At 41.2% G+C, this 16,098-nt stretch overlaps 2 protein-coding genes across 3 annotated transcripts in view; both read left to right on the top strand.

Moving 5' to 3' along the window:
* Positions 1–16,098, top strand: part of LOC133125302 (uncharacterized) — a 127,334-nt gene that overhangs the window by 17,277 nt on the left and 93,959 nt on the right. The window lies entirely within an intron of this gene.
* LOC133125305 (uncharacterized) lies at positions 1,972–11,263 on the top strand. The gene is made up of 5 exons (XM_061237131.1): positions 1,972–2,223; positions 5,054–5,383; positions 5,759–6,013; positions 8,361–8,492; positions 9,087–11,263. Exons 1-5 carry the CDS (start codon positions 2,163–2,165, stop codon positions 9,095–9,097), a joined length of 789 nt encoding a protein of 262 aa, XP_061093115.1. The 5' UTR covers positions 1,972–2,162; the 3' UTR covers positions 9,098–11,263.

The raw sequence follows: 16,098 nt of genomic DNA, 5'->3' as shown, positions 1-16,098 counted from the left end.
GTAAATGGCGACCATTTGCCACTTACCCTGGCTGGTAACTGAGAGCGGTGGGAACCGGCCGGCCAAGATGTCACAGGCTCTGCGCTGTGCGAGAGAGAGGAAGAGAAAGAAAAACACAGACAGACACACACTCTTGCACGCAATATTACTACTCCTTGTTGTGATTGGGAGATGGATTCCCACAGGGCCAGAAGGGGATACAGAGGTGTGGGGAATAACTGGGGCTGACCACGGCTCACGTGGTGAACAGACCGGAAGAAACCAGAAATGGGGTTGGCTTAACACCCACACGTTTATTAACTAAAAATCCATCAAACATACCCAAAATGTCCAAAAATAACCAAAATCAAGAATTTGGCTGTCCCACAAACCAGTGTGAAAAAGGGAACAGAAGGTGGAACAAAAACTACAACCACAGCCCATAAACCGGGAGACAGTCCCATCCATCCATCCATCCATCCATCCATCCATCCATCATCCATCCATCCATCCAACCATCCATCCCCAACCAGTGGGTAGCACTGCCGCCTCACAGCAAGGAGGTCCTGGGTGTGAATCCCTGTCGGCTGGGGCCTCTCTGTGTGGAGTTTGCATGTTCTCACCATGTTTGCGTGGGTTTCCTCCCACAGTCCAAAGACATGCAGGTTAGGCTGATTGGAGAGTCTAAATTGCCCATAGGTGTGAGTGAATGGTGTGTGTGTTCTGCGATGGACTGGCGACCTGTCCAGGGTGAGTTCTTGCCTTTTGTCCAATGTATGCTGGGATATGCTCCAGCCCCCCTGCGACCCGGTTCAGGATAAGCGGGTTAGGATAATTAATTAATTAATCTTTTGTCGCCCTCATAACAATCTGATTGCAATCAGGCACAGCTGCATACCTGCATGAAGGGGTGGTGCTGCCCCCTGGTGGACAGTGCCTTACCTTCCCTTCCTGGCTCCACAGGGGGTTTGAGGTCTCTGTGTGGAAAGCTTGGGAGTAATTGCTTCCCCTGTTTCCTGAGAGGTCTAACAAGAGGCCTGAGAACTTTGAGAGTTTGGTGCAGTTTCAATTAGAACATGGTTAGAACATTTCAGTTAGGTTCAGTTTGAACATTCTGAGAAAATGCATGCAAATGCATGCTTTTGTCTCAGCCAGACTACTGACATTCTCTGTTTATCTGGTTGTCTTAAGACGTACAATACTGTGCAAAAGTCTTAGGCACGTGTATGAAAAATCCATAAAGTGAAGATGCGTTCAAAAATAATGAAATGAACAGCTTCTAAATATCAAAAAATGTACTGAGGACTGAGATTTTGCTTCGAATTTAATGTTACATTACCACAGTAAAACATAATAATGTGCAATATGTGTGTGTGTGTGTGTGTGTGTGTGTGTGTGTGTATGTGTGTATGTGTGTGTGTGTATGTGTGTGTGTGGACATATACAGATATATAGACAGTGTCTATGTATAAAACTAAAAATTGTTCAAGTCTATCTGTCAACATTGTGTCTGTGCCACTTGCAGTTTGACACGAAAGAAAATATTTGGCCTGTTTCATCACACCATTCTGTCAGTGGCTTATTCCAGGAAACCTTTTGCAGAATTTTAAGGACATAGAAAGAAGGTTCAAGCTGTGTTGTCGAAAATAGAATGAAAAGTTATCTCTTGCTCTATAGATTGGAGCACATAACGACATTGCTATGAAAAAGGAAATATGTTAAATGTTCTATGACACCATTTTGGTCAGTCTAGGAAACCTTTTATAGAAAAAAACGTTCAAGCTGCATTGCAGAACAATTTAATCAAAAGTAATGTCTTTCTGAACAGATTGAGGCACATAGCATTGCGATAAAAAGTAGGTTTTTTTTATTTTTATAGAGAAGTGGTCTCAGAAGTTTTATTCTGCTTTTCTCCTCAATAACTTCCTCTTTCCTCGTTTTCCTCATCACACGCTGTCACATGGAGGGCCCAGTGCTGTGCAAGATCCTGTGTTGTGAGGTTGAGTAACTCTGGCATGTGTGTCTGTCCTGGACTGGTTTCTTGTGAAGAGGCAGTGTGTGGAACGCTGGTTGTGTGTGTTTGTCCTGGACTGGGTTCTTGTGAAGAGGCAGTGTGTGTAACTCAGGTGTGTGTGTGTATCTCCTGGACTGGGTTCTTGTTTCGGTGACTCCTGTCCTGTGGGATGAAGAGGATGCTGGGTCCCCTTCTCAAACTCCTGCTGCTTTTGACCACGGTGTCACACGGTAAGGTTCACTGTCTCAGTACGCATGTTTCAGCCTGTTTTACACACGGTAAGCTTCACTGTCTCAGTACGCATGTTTCAGCCTGTTTTACACACGGTAAGCTTCACTGTCTCAGTACGCATGTTTCAGCCTGTTTTACACACGGTAAGCTTCACTGTGTCAGTACGCATGTTTCAGCCTGTTTTACACACGGTAAGCTTCACTGTCTCAGTACGCATGTTTCAGCCTGTTTTACACACGGTAAGGTTCTCTGTCTCAGTACGCATGTTTCAGCCTGTTTTACACACGGTAAGCTTCACTGTCTCAGTACGCATGTTTCAGCCTGTTTTACACACGGTAAGCTTCACTGTCTCAGTACGCATGTTTCAGCCTGTTTTACACACGGTAAGCTTCACTGTCTCAGTACGCATGTTTCAGCCTGTTTTACACACGGTAAGGTTCTCTGTCTCAGTACGCATGTTTCAGCCTGTTTTACACACGGTAAGCTTCTCTGTCTCAGTACGCATGTTTCAGCCTGTTTTACACACGGTAAGGTTCACTGTCTCAGTACGCATGTTTCAGCCTGTTTTACACACGGTAAGCTTCACTGTCTCAGTACGCATGTTTCAGCCTGTTTTACACACGGCTGCATTGTCTGTGTCTAAATTGCTGGATACTGGACTGAAAACATCAGAAGGCCATAAAGAAGCCTCAAGCGGTAAGTCAAGCAGTAAATATTCTGAAATATTCGTACGGAAATACATTTAATTACATTACATTACATTTAATTACATGACATTACATTACATTACATTAATGGCATAATTGTCTGCATCTGTCTACATCCGCATAAAGCTCAGTGTTCATGTCATGTCTTGAAATTGTTGCCTCCTGTTTGTCAGTGCACTTTTGAGCGTTTTTGTCAAGCCATTGTTTTCCAAAATATATGTTATATAGGGTGCCTAAGACTTCTGCACAGTGCTGTACATGATTATATTGTACACTTGACCTGCATAGTCAACATTTCCTACTCTACCAATATTAACTGTAATCCAGTCACACCATATATGGGAATAAACGGCGCTATAATGTGCCCTCCCTCTACATGTGTCTGCCCCACCTATAGTTGGCTGTCACAGGAGAAATGTTCTGCATGTTCGGAGACACCATTGTGGTAAGTAAGTAAGAAAAAATAGCTTATGTCAGGAAGCTTTGGCAGAATTGATCAATGATAAGGACCTCGAAGGAAGGTTCAAGCTGTGTGGTGGAAAAATGGAACGAAAAGTTATCACTTATAAACTTATAACATTGCTACAAAATGTTCTTTTTTAAAAATAGAGAAGTGGTCTCAGAAGATCTTTGGAAGTTTTATTCTGTTTTTCACTGCGAGTACTTCCTCTTTCCTCAGGAAAGAAGTGTGGTTACGCGTCTTCAGTGGTGTCAAGGCTATGCTTCTGGGCTGAGGTTGGCTCTGTTGGCTAATGCACACCACTCTCCCTCAGAGTTAGTCGGCGATGACATTAAGACCGTTTCTGTGCCATCGATGAAGAGGCAACGCTGAGTAACGCTGGTGTGTGTGTCTGTCCTGGACTGGGTTCTTGTGAAGAGGCAGTGTGTGTAACTCTGGTGTGCGAGTCTGTCCTGGACTGGGTTCTTGTGAAGCGGCAATTTGTGTACCTCTGGTGTGTGTGTCTGTCCTGGACTGGGTTCTTGTTTCGGTGACTCCTGTCCTGTGGGATGAAGAGGATGCTGGGTCCCCTTCTCAAACTCCTGCTGGTTTTGCCCGCGGTGTCACACGGTAAGGTTCACTGTCTCAGTACGCATGTTTCAGCCTGTTTTACACACGGTAAGCTTCACTGTCTCAGTACGCATGTTTCAGCCTGTTTTACACACGGTAAGCTTCACTGTGTCAGTACGCATGTTTCAGCCTGTTTTACACACGGTAAGCTTCACTGTCTCAGTACGCATGTTTCAGCCTGTTTTACACACGGTAAGCTTCTCTGTCTCAGTACGCATGTTTCAGCCTGTTTTACACACGGTAAGGTTCACTGTCTCAGTACGCATGTTTCAGCCTGTTTTACACACGGTAAGCTTCACTGTCTCAGTACGCATGTTTCAGCCTGTTTTACACACGGCTGCATTGTCTGTGTCTAAATTGCTGGATACTGGACCAGCCCTTCTTTTGCTGTACAGAATGTGTGAACATACCCTATAACAGAAGGAATCTGTACATTTTAGCTTGAAGGCTCATGGTGAACATGTGGTCATGATAAAGGCATCTACTGTATGTCTGAAGAATATAAGATGTGTTGAGAAAGAATTCACATTCATTTATGAATAAAACTTGAAAAATAATGGAATCATTGAAAATTATTTATTTAATGTTGAAAATACTTGGTACATTCAAACTCAAACAAATTATTTTTTGCATTTTATCAATTTCTAAACATTTGATATCATGATTAAAATATATATTTCTCATCAGTCTTCTGTATTTACTCCTCTGTCATGGCCGTACATTTTCCTCTTTTAGGCACCGTGACATATTGATTTGATTTAGATTGTTCTTCTGTTCACTAACGTTGCATTTTGTTAATTGATAAAAATAAACTATTAACATTTCTGTTTTTGAAAGCATTCTTTATTTACTGCATTTTTTCACACCTGCCTAAAACTTTTGCACAGTAATGTACATTCTCTTGAACCATTGGTCTGAGCTGTGCTTTGTGAATATCACCATGCGTTTGACATTACCATTAACCATTACGCTACAGGCCGCCCCATTTCTAATCAGTCTACTGTATTTACTTCACTGTCATGACTGTGAACATACATTTATTTCCTCTTTTAGGCACCGCGACCTCCTGCAGAAGCCCAGAGGGTGAAATATCAGCCCAATATTACGGAGCTCTGGGACAATCAGCTTATGTACACCTGATAAACAACAGTGTTGATCATTCGGATTTACAGTTGGAAGTCTTTTTCAAGTGTGAAAACATTTTCACCTACAAGCAGAGAAATAAAATAACTCGTTTTTTTTCCGGTAGAAATGGTCAGTTCCTGAAGAATGGAACCTTAAGGCTGGATAATTTAACAAAAAATCATTCTGGAGTATATTCAATTGAAGAGTTTTTAGGTGGTACAGGCAGGGGAAAAAGACACATAACTCTGACCATTCAAGGTAAATCATTATTTTGTCTATCAAAATTGTAATATTGCAGATTAATTTATCTTTAAAACTAAACAGGAAAACCTGCAACCACAAGGGACCCAAGGCTGTTCTCTTGGCCAAAATGAACTGCTGGCTAACATGGCACCTATTATTAAACGTGCAAGTACCTGAAACTAATGCACTTATCTACTGTCTCAGTAACACTGTAGACACTGATTCTCTGGGAAATCCATTTGCAAAACAGTTCAGCCTCAGGCCGAATCTGCAGTTGGATGCAGGCACAATTCTACGGCTCTAATGTCTAATGACTTTCATGTCAGTTTATTTTCTTTGTGGACTACATTAGCACATTTCTAATTTGGGCTGTTTTCCATTCCCTTGTAGCCCCAGTGTCTCCCCCTAAACTGTTCCAGCACTGTCAGCCCCATGGAGAGATTCGGGCCTGGTGCTCCAGCACAGGGGAGCCCCCCCAGTACAGCTGGACTCTGAATGACCGACCCCTGGATGGGGGGGTGGCCTTCCTCAGCAATGAGACCCAAACTGTCATACTGAAGAGGGACATACCCGGATCTATCACCTGTACAGTCAGTAACCACGTCAGCAAGGAAAGAACCACCCAGAAACTCCTCACCTGTCGAGGTAGGATGCACAAAATCTTCACAAATTATGGAGAAGCCATTTATTGGAGGTTAATATGCCATTTAACTCTGAGAGACTCTTACAGAAAATAAAAACAAAAACAATAGTTATAACTCCTTCTATGCATTTCCGCCCTGTCTTGTCCCAGCTGTTTCTCCTTGTCTCATTATCTCTTCTTTCTAATATATTTAAGCCTGTCGTTTCAGTTCAGTGTTGCTAGTTTGTCAGTTCAGTTTTCCCCTGTGTTAGGTTCTTCTCTGTTCTAGCCTCTGTTTGATGTCCTTTTATACTCTGTTGTGTCTGTTTTGATTTCTGGATTTCTGTTTTGACCCCTATCTGGCTCTTTGGAGTCTGTCTTTGGATTGCTAACTTTGTACCTCTGCCCTGTTTGGACTGACCACCCAATCTTTTAACTTTGCCTGTCTGGATTACGCTCTGTCTGCCCCTTATCCACCTGCTACATTAAACCTGCTATTTTCTGGTTATCCACGAGACTGCGCATGGTTCCTCTGGCCCAAATCCTGACAGAGCATTGATATGGCTAATGAACCCAAATGTTCAGCGCTATATGAAAGTGCAATGTGGTAGCTCTGTTTCTGTCATGCGTTCTTGTTCAATTTAAGGATAATTACAAATATTCTATACTATCTATGTGAGGGAGCAGGGGCGGGAGACCAAGAGCGACCGGGAAGGGATCACAAAGTTACCAATGACAAGTTGGATAACCACTAAAATAGTTGAGGAAAGAACGGAAAAAGGGAACCAAACTCCCCGGCGTTCTGCCAACAGAAAAACTGAACTGAGCTATACTGGTCAGGAGAAACAAATCGAGATATTTTACCGGCAGTCTTGAACAGGCTAAACTTTATGCGCCGAACTCTGCCACACACTCTTCTAAACAGAAGCGGAACCCAGAACAAAAAATAGGGAAGGTTCTCAGGAATTAACCAACCCAAAGAAAAACAAAATAGGTCCCTAAACTTCTCTATTTCTAATTTCTAATTTCTAGATTTTTAAATGAATGCTTCTCAAGATTAAAAGCAATTCAGTCTAAAAACCGTCCGTCCGTCCGTCCGTCCGTCCGTCCGTCCGTCCGTCCGTCCGTCCGTCCACCTTAATACCTTACCAGCTCTGTGTACTTGTCAAAGTGAAACACCAAAGCTCAGAGCAGTGCCAGGAAGAGACTTAAATAGCTCTCCAACCAGCTGATGGCATTCGGCCATGATTACACCTGCATTCCACAAGAGGGAGGCAATTTCCCCTGCTGAGCAAGGCCGGCAAGCCCTCTAGGGGTCTAGTGCGGTAAATACAGGTATTTCCAGAAGTCTACAGTGGAAACCATGACAATCTTCCCTATGCAAATATCGTTATGTGTGTGTGTGTGTGTGTGTGTGTGTGTGTGTATGTGTGTGTGTGTGTGTGTGTGTGTGTGTGTGTGTGTGTGTATGTGTGTGTGTGTGTGTGTGTGTGTGTGTGTGTGTATGTGTGTGTGTGTGTGTGTATGTGTTTGTGTGCATGCATATATACCTACAGTAAGTTTGTACTGAATGCATCTGTGGCTTCATCTTGGTTGATAAAATATTCAGGGGTCACTACTGGTTTTGTTGCTGTAACTAATGGATGTGCATGTTAACTTTTGGCATTCGTAATATTTAAATGTAACCATATTTTATGAATTACTTGATGTATAAATATTCATCAAATGATATTTAGGCAATAAGGATTTTTAACAGAGCCCTAATAGTGCAGTAAGGACCTGCTTTAATTATCAAGTTTTACGTTCTCTGTGGGAACTTGTAGACGTAATGCTTGTGATCGATGACGGCCCAAAAGTTTACAATATGAAAGAGGAAATATAATTTTGTGGACCTCACCCCATTGTATTTGCTGGGAGTGAGTGAGTGCTAGTGTCAGAAGGTATTTATTTGAGCTAATTTTTTAGACTTTTTTAGACTTAGACTCACTGGATGTTTTTAGTTTTTCGCACCATTCTCTGCTAACGCTAGAGACTGTTGTGCGTGAAAACCCCCAGGAGATCAGCAGTTTCTGAGATACTCCAGCCACCCTCTCTGGCACCCACAATCATTAGATGGTCAAAGTCACTTTGATCACATTTCTTTCCGTATTCTGATGGTCGATGTGAACTTTAACTGAAGCTCCTGACCCGTATCTGCATGATTGTATGCACTGCACTGTTGCCACACAACTGGCCGATTAGACAATCAGATGAAGAAGTAGGTGTTCCTAATAAAGTGCTCAGTGAGTGCACAGCGAGAGTGTCATTGACATTACTATGCGCCAGTCCATTGTGGTGCTGTGGTAAATATGTGATCTTGGTTCCCTTCAGAGTGCCAAGAGCAGATGGTTGTTCCTGTGGCACTGGGATCTTGCTCGGTTCTTCTCGCTATCCTGTTGGGGACCTGGTGCTGCCTCTACAAAAAGAAGCAAAAACAACCAAAGAGAAGCCAGAGAAGGACTGGTGAGAAACGTGCTTTGCTACTCCTTGTCTCCCTAAAACTGTACAAATTTCATTTACCCCTTTGAATATCTCTTGAGGATCTTTGAATTTCTATCAGGCCTCTTTAACGCTTGTGTTGTCTTAAGGGTTAAAAAATGACCCGCCACTATGTTTAACATCATAGAAAATTTGAAAGATATAGATATTACATTACATTACATTACATTACATTACATTATTGGCATTTGGCAGACGCTCTTATCCAGAGCGACGTACAACAAAGTGCATACCCATAACAATTATTAATCTATTTGTTAATAGATATAGACAAATAGATTTGAAAGATAGAAATTCAATTAAGCTGCTTTATTTCAGGGGTTTAGTGAAGGTGGGTCATTTACTACCCTCTGGACAAGGGGAGTATACAGAATGTTATGACTACACAAGGGTTAATAGGACGTCTGTGCCTTGTTGGTGATATCACATTTTTGGATTCTTGACACAAGTGAAGATACAGTCCTGTAATGTTTGTGGGTCTGGATAAAAGCACCCAGTAAATGATTATAATGTAATGTACAGTGCAGTAATATCGAGTAATGCAATCTCACTCCCCAGGTGACACGTAAATCCAGCCAATCGTAGTGACCTTCCTCAAATTTAGGCCGAATACCCACTTGAAATTCAGGGGGATTTTTCCACAGGAACTACAACATCGTGGGAAGGATATCTTTCTTTTTTCTTTCTTTTTTCTCACAGTTTTTTGGTAATGTGAACTGTAATTTTCCTCCCTGTCACCTTTGTGGGAGAGTTTGTGTGTTATACAATAGAGATATTGCAGAACACAAACAGATAATTATGTGACCAGCAGGGCTTGACATCAACACCTACCAGTGGCCAAATCCGGATAGAATTTGGCAGTGGCGTGTAACTTGTTCACTCTTACTGGCCACTTTGGCAGGTGAGATTTCAGTCACATTTTCTGAATCTGAAATTAAGTCAATTGAATTACGCTTATGTTCCACTGCAAACGCGTCTTTTGGTCAGAGTAATACTTTCCATATTTCAGAGTTACATATACTTTCATGAGGTATGGACTTGATAAAATAAAATAAATTCTGACAAAATATGTCAATTACCTAATTTGTATACTTTACTCAAAATGACAAATTTGAACATTTTTGTTTTTGTTGCAGTCTATAACCTAGTAAGATAATGTTATAATTCTTTCAGATTCTAAATAAGACATTTTGAAGATATTTTGAGCCAATTTGTATCACCAGTCCCCAAAAGCCATTTTTCTCGAATTTTCAGATTTTCCATGAAGATTTTTCATGAAAATTGTGAAATTTCAGAATCTAACAATGGAATTTGTGATGCTGTACCTGTCCCTAAAGCATACAACCTGGTTCTCCTGGATATGAAGTAAAGGATTTCAAAGTTTCATCATGATAGGATGACTATGCACTGAGACAGAAATGGTACATAATTATACTAATTCCACCATATACATGGTGTAATCACTCAAAAGGTGGCATTATCCTGAAAATTGAATAGTTGAGGGATGATTTGCAGCAATAAACAGAAAAGGGTCATTGATTTTTTCAGTGGAACAGAACCTTAAGGCAATTTTGCGGTGACCCTGCATGATACTACAACTCCCATGAGCACTAGGTGCGATCTCAATCTAGCTTCTTCAGTGGGAGCAGGCAAACTCGGGTGAACACAGCGCTGCAACTTCAAAGTGTCTGTTTGTATCCATGGCACTGGACAGCGCAGATTCAGATCCTCTAGTTCCAATCTGAAAACATGGAAGTGACAACGATCGCAGCACCGAACACAGAAAAAGATAACGGTTCAGTAAATGAGCGTGAACTTCGACCACAGACAGTTCTGTGACTTTGAGAAATGCCCATGAATTCAAAGTTGCTTTAGCTTATTTTTAAAAGGCAAAGAAAATAAAAAAGGGAAAACAAAAAAAGAAAGAAAAAAGTAGGCTTGTCACAGTGTCTGGTTTAAGCTGTGCATTCAGCAGTTATACTGCATAATGCCAATACTGATATTTTGCAATTGTAATTAAAAGTAATCATCAAGTAAAAACAATCAAAAATTAAGAAAGAGTTCTGTTACTCCATAAAGCGTCTGTAACGGCAGGATACAAATAAAAACATTGTGCATGTCACATCAACATTATGTAAAATTGTGGCTATGGGTGTGGCAGCCTGTCGAGAAGTGGCTAAGTTATGACTGGGTCCAGGATGGTTGATGTTTCAAGCCCTGGTGTAGCCACGATATGATCCACACAGCGGTTGGGCCCTTGAGCAAGGCCCTTAACCCCGCATTGCTCCAAGGGGGATTTTCCCCTGCTTAGTCTAATCAACTGTAAGTCTCTTCAGCTAAATAACTGCAATGTAATGTGTGCACTTTGTTCTCTGCACTGACGCTTGGAGAATATTCATGGAAAAGGTATGCAATACAAGTGTTTTGTAATTGAAATGATTTTGAAGTGCATTTTTTATTTACTGTTCTCTTTAACAAGCTAACATGGTAGTTAAGAGTGGTGTATATCTTTTTTGGTTAGTGTAGGTGACTTAGCAATTACAATGATTTTTATATACCATACATTGTGTGTATTTGCCTTCAGTACAATCTATTTTTGTCAAGTGTATTTTTTCTTTAATGATGTATTTCATATTTCTTTTTAATATGAATGAAGAATATATGTCTCAACTCATGCATGTCTCTGCAACATTATTTGTGAATGTATATTTTAATAAAATGGGTTCCAACTGTTACGTGTGGACTATATAACCAGAAGCATGCTGTAATTGATCAAAACTAAAATAAATCATTTTTATATATATGTTCTAAAATATATAAATGTCCATTCTGACAACTTCAGATTCACTTGTGGTTTTGTAGGCAAAGGTGGGGTGGAGGGCAAGGGAAGATTCTTGGAATAAGTAACATTCATAGAATGAAAGTTCATATGTTTGGTATGGAGCAGAACTATAGATTAGCAGACAATTTGTCACTTGAAATGTGCAGAAACGTTGTTTTCCGACCTCAGACATGGATGGAGAGAATAGGGAAGTGGTTTTTAATAAAAAACAAACTTGGCTGATGAGGTGACACGATGAGGCTGCGTTTAGTTTAGGGTGTCCGCTGGGTGACAAAGGGGAACCGGCTGAGGTGTTGAAGTGAGTCAGGACCTCGGTTTAAACGTCTCGTCCGAAAGACGGCCTCTCCTACAGCGCAGTGTTCCCACGTGCAGCAGCAACATGGCTTTCCCAGGAGGCCTCCCATCCAGTGTTTTGCTTTATCCTAAAGCATACTGGACGAGCACACATTGAGCCCCATCCTTCAACATTACACAAACAGGTTCCCAATCAGTGAAACATAATAATGTGAGGAATGTGTCTGTGTCTGTGTGTGTGTCTGTGTGTGTGTGGACATATACAGATATATAGACAGTGTCTATGTATAAAACTAAAAATTGTTCAAGTCTATCTGTCAACATTGTGTCCGTGCCACTTGCAGTTTGACACGGAAGAAAATATTTGACCTGTTTCATCACACCATTCTGTCAGTGGCTTATTCCAGGAAACCTTTTGCAGAATTTTTCGATCCCCTCCCCTCTTGCTAATAGATTCTCTTTTAGACCGGTTAGTGACTATGAAGTCTTCATGGCACCCTCCCATCTGAATATTAAAAAGTCTAAGGGTGAGGACGACATAGCCCCATATCTTTTGCGTCTCAGTGCTCACCTGGTCGCCTCCACGCTTGATCACATTTTTAACCTAACTTTTATCTCCGGTGAAATCCCATCGGTCTGGAAGTCCGCACAGGTCGTGCCCCTGTTCAAAGGGGGTGACACCAGTGACCTAAACAATTATTGTCCCATCTCTAGACTGTGTTGCCTAGCTAAGGATTTAGAAACCCTGGCAATTGAACAGCTGCGGGCTTTTTTAGACGCATACAATATCCTACACTCACACCAATCAGGATTCAGACCCGGTCATAGCACTGCTACTGCCACTTCCCTCGTCCTTAATGATATTGTGAATGGTCTTGATAATCGCCAACATTGTCGACCTCTCTAAGGCCTTAGAAACTGGTGGCCTGTAGCGTAGTGGTTAAGGTAAATGACTGGGACACGCAAGGTTGCTGGTTCTAATCCCGGTGTAGCCACAATAAGATCCGCGCAGCTGTTGGGCCCTTGAGAAAGGCCCTTAACCCTGCATTGCTCCAGGGGAGGATTGTCTCCTGCTTAGTCTAATAATGTAATGTAATGTTGATCATGGTATTTTATTAAGTAAGTTAGCTTCCATTGGCCTGGATGACCTTTCTCTTAGTTGGTTCTCTAACTACTTGTCTGGGAGAAAGCAGTCTGTTGTTGCTGGCAATCTTAGATCCAGCTCTTTATCTGTTGTTAAGGGTGTCCCACAAGGGTCCATTTCTGGTCCAATTTTATTCACTCTTTATATAAATAATATTCTTTTCCCTTCTGTACACACTAATGTCCATTATTATGCGGACGATACAATAATTTACTGCTTTGGTCCCACCCCAGTTCAGGCAGCTGCAAGCCTGCAGTCAGCCTTCGACACATTCCAACGATCTCTGCTTGATCTCAAATTAGTCTTAAACTCAAACAAAACTAAATGGATGTTTTTCTCTCGATCGTCAATATTTAATAATAGCCTTTCTCTTCACTCTCTGCAGGGAGAACTAATTGATTGTGTCGACTCATTTAAATACCTGGGTATGTGGCTGGATACCAAGCTCTCTTTTCGCACACATGTTGAACATCTCATAAAGAAGCTGAGGATTAAAATTGGCTTTCTTTACAGGAATAAATCCTGTTTCTCTCTTCAAACCAGGAAATCCATTGTTCAGTCCCAAATTATGTCTGTTTTTGATTATGGTGAAATTGTGTATATGCATGCTTCTCCTGCCATTTTGAAGCTGCTTGATGCTGTGTATCATAGTGCCCTGCGCTTTGTAACGGGTGATGGTTTTCTTACTCACCGATGTGTTTTGTATGAAAAATTGGGTTGGTCGTCCCTAACTGCACGAAGAGAGCTACATTCTCTTCTATTCATCTATAAAATTCTAATTGGTAAACTTCCATCGTATATATCCTCGCTCCACATTCACAACTCTATGAATTCCCGAACACGCTCGCAGTCACACATCAGATTGCTCATTCCGCACGTGAGGACGGAATATGGAAAAACTGCTTTTTCTCACTATGCTCCGGACAAGTGGAATAGGCTCCAGGACACTCTAAAATTGGATCAATTTGTTTCTCTAGACTCTTTTAGATTGCTCCTCGTGGGTACCATGACTGAGAACTGCTCGTGTTTTACCTGATTTTTAGTGTCTTACCAATTATTATCTGTTTTTTTATAGCTTGGACATTGGGACATAGAAAGAAGGTTCAGGCTGTATTGTGGAAAAATACAATGAAAGGTTATCTCTTGCTGTATAGATAAGAGCACATAACGACATTGCTCTAACAAAGGAAATATTATAAGTGTTCTATGACACCATTTAGGTCAATCTTACTTCAGAAAAATGTGACTTATTCCAGGAAAGGTTCAAGCTGCATTGCAGAAAAATGCCATTAATAGTTTTCTTTCTGAACAGATTGAGGCACATAACGACATTGCTATAAAAAATTATTATTATTATTCTTTTTAAATGGAGGTCTCAATTTTATTCTGTTTTTCTCCTCAATAACTTCCTCTTTAACTGTTGACACTGTCATGTTCCTTTGGCTAATACACACCACACTCAGACAGAGTCTGTCCTGGACTGGGTTCTTGTGAAGAGGCAGTGTGTGTAACTCTGGTGTGTGTATCTCCTGGACTGGGTTCTTGTTTCGGTGACTCCTGTCCTGTGGGATGAAGAGGATGCTGGGTCCCCTTCTCAAACTCCTGCTGCTTTTGACCACGGTGTCACACGGTAAGCTTCACTGTCTCAGTACGCACGTTTCAGCCTGTTTTACACACGGTAAGCTTCACTGTCTCAGTACGCATGTTTCAGCCTGTTTTACACACGGTAAGCTTCACTGTCTCAGTACGCATGTTTCAGCCTGTTTTACACACGGTAAGGTTCACTGTCTCAGTACGCATGTTTCAGCCTGTTTTACACACGGTAAGCTTCACTGTCTCAGTACGCATGTTTCAGCCTGTTTTACACACACTTGCATTGTCTGTATCACTAAATTGATGGATATGTGTAGAAGTACAGAATAAAACAGTGGGAATCTTTACAAATGTGGAGCGGGTGGTCCAAGCTCCAGCCGACGGTCATGTGATCACCACAAAGGCATCTATCTCTGTTTTATGAAGAGAATGCAATATTTGAAATGCTTTTCGAATCAAATCAAAATTCGAATCAAAAATAATTTAAACTTACACATATAAAACAGGACTTGTACTGCCCAGGACTTTCAAATCAAGGTTGAGAATACAGAACACGTGAACTCTCTGGGTTTTATTTTCAAACAGAACTGCTACCACTATCTAGCATCGTGTCACTCAGTGTTGTTTAAAGATTATACTGTAATCAGACTATGGCACTTACTTCACCATTATGAATGTCACAGTCAGTTCATTATTTTATCTTGCTTCTAGGCACTGCGACGTCCTGCGACATCAGCAGGGATGAACCGGTTCCCTGCTATGGAACACTGGGGCAGTCCGTCTCTATAAATCTGAAAACAGCCACCAATAAATGTTCAGGCATACAACTTAAAATAAGATTCAATGGTGATACATTTTTCCAATGCAAGAATGGTACACTAAATCCTCAAGAAGCCTGTAATAATCACTGTCGTTTAGTCAATCAGGCTTTCAGGCTGGAGAACTTAACAAAAAGGCTTTCTGGGACGTATTCTTTTGAAGTGTTCTATATAAATGGGATGACAGCGCAAAAGGGAAACATAGAGCTGATTATTCAAGGTAAGTCATGGGGTTTCAGCCTGTTTTACACACAGTTGCATTGTCTGCATCTAAATTGCTGGATACTGGACCAGCCCTTCTTTTGCCGTACAGAATGTGTGAACGTACCCTATCACAGAAGGAATCTGTACATTTTAGCTTGAAGGTGAACATGTGGTCATGATAAAGGCATCTTTTTTTAATTTAATACTTGGTACATTCAAACTCATTGATTTAGGTTTAAAAACTACTCCAAACTGCCCCACATTATTTTTTACATTTTAGCATTTTATCAATTTCTAAACATTTTATTTCATGATTAAAATATATATTGCTAATCAGTCTTCTGTATTTAGTCCCCTGTCAGGCTTTTTCCTCTTTTAGGCACCGTGACATTGATTTGATTCAGATTGTTCTTTTGTTCACTCACTTTGCATTTTGTTAATTGATAAAAATAAACTACTAACATTTCTGTTTTTGAAAACATCCTTATTTTACTGCATTTTTTCATACCTGCCTCAAACTTTTGCACAGTAATGTACATTCTCTTGAACCATTAGTCTTAGTGTCAGACCCGGGTCTAGAGCCCGGGTCTCCGGAGCGGTAGTCAGTGAACAATCCCCTGAACCACCAAGGGAATTGGGGTGACTCGTTTGCGAAGCAACTGCAGGTAAAGTTCA

Source organism: Conger conger, chromosome 3 (assembly GCF_963514075.1).
Source record: "Conger conger chromosome 3, fConCon1.1, whole genome shotgun sequence".
Taxonomy (NCBI): domain Eukaryota; kingdom Metazoa; phylum Chordata; class Actinopteri; order Anguilliformes; family Congridae; genus Conger; species Conger conger.
This window is presented reverse-complemented; position numbering and strand designations above follow the sequence as displayed.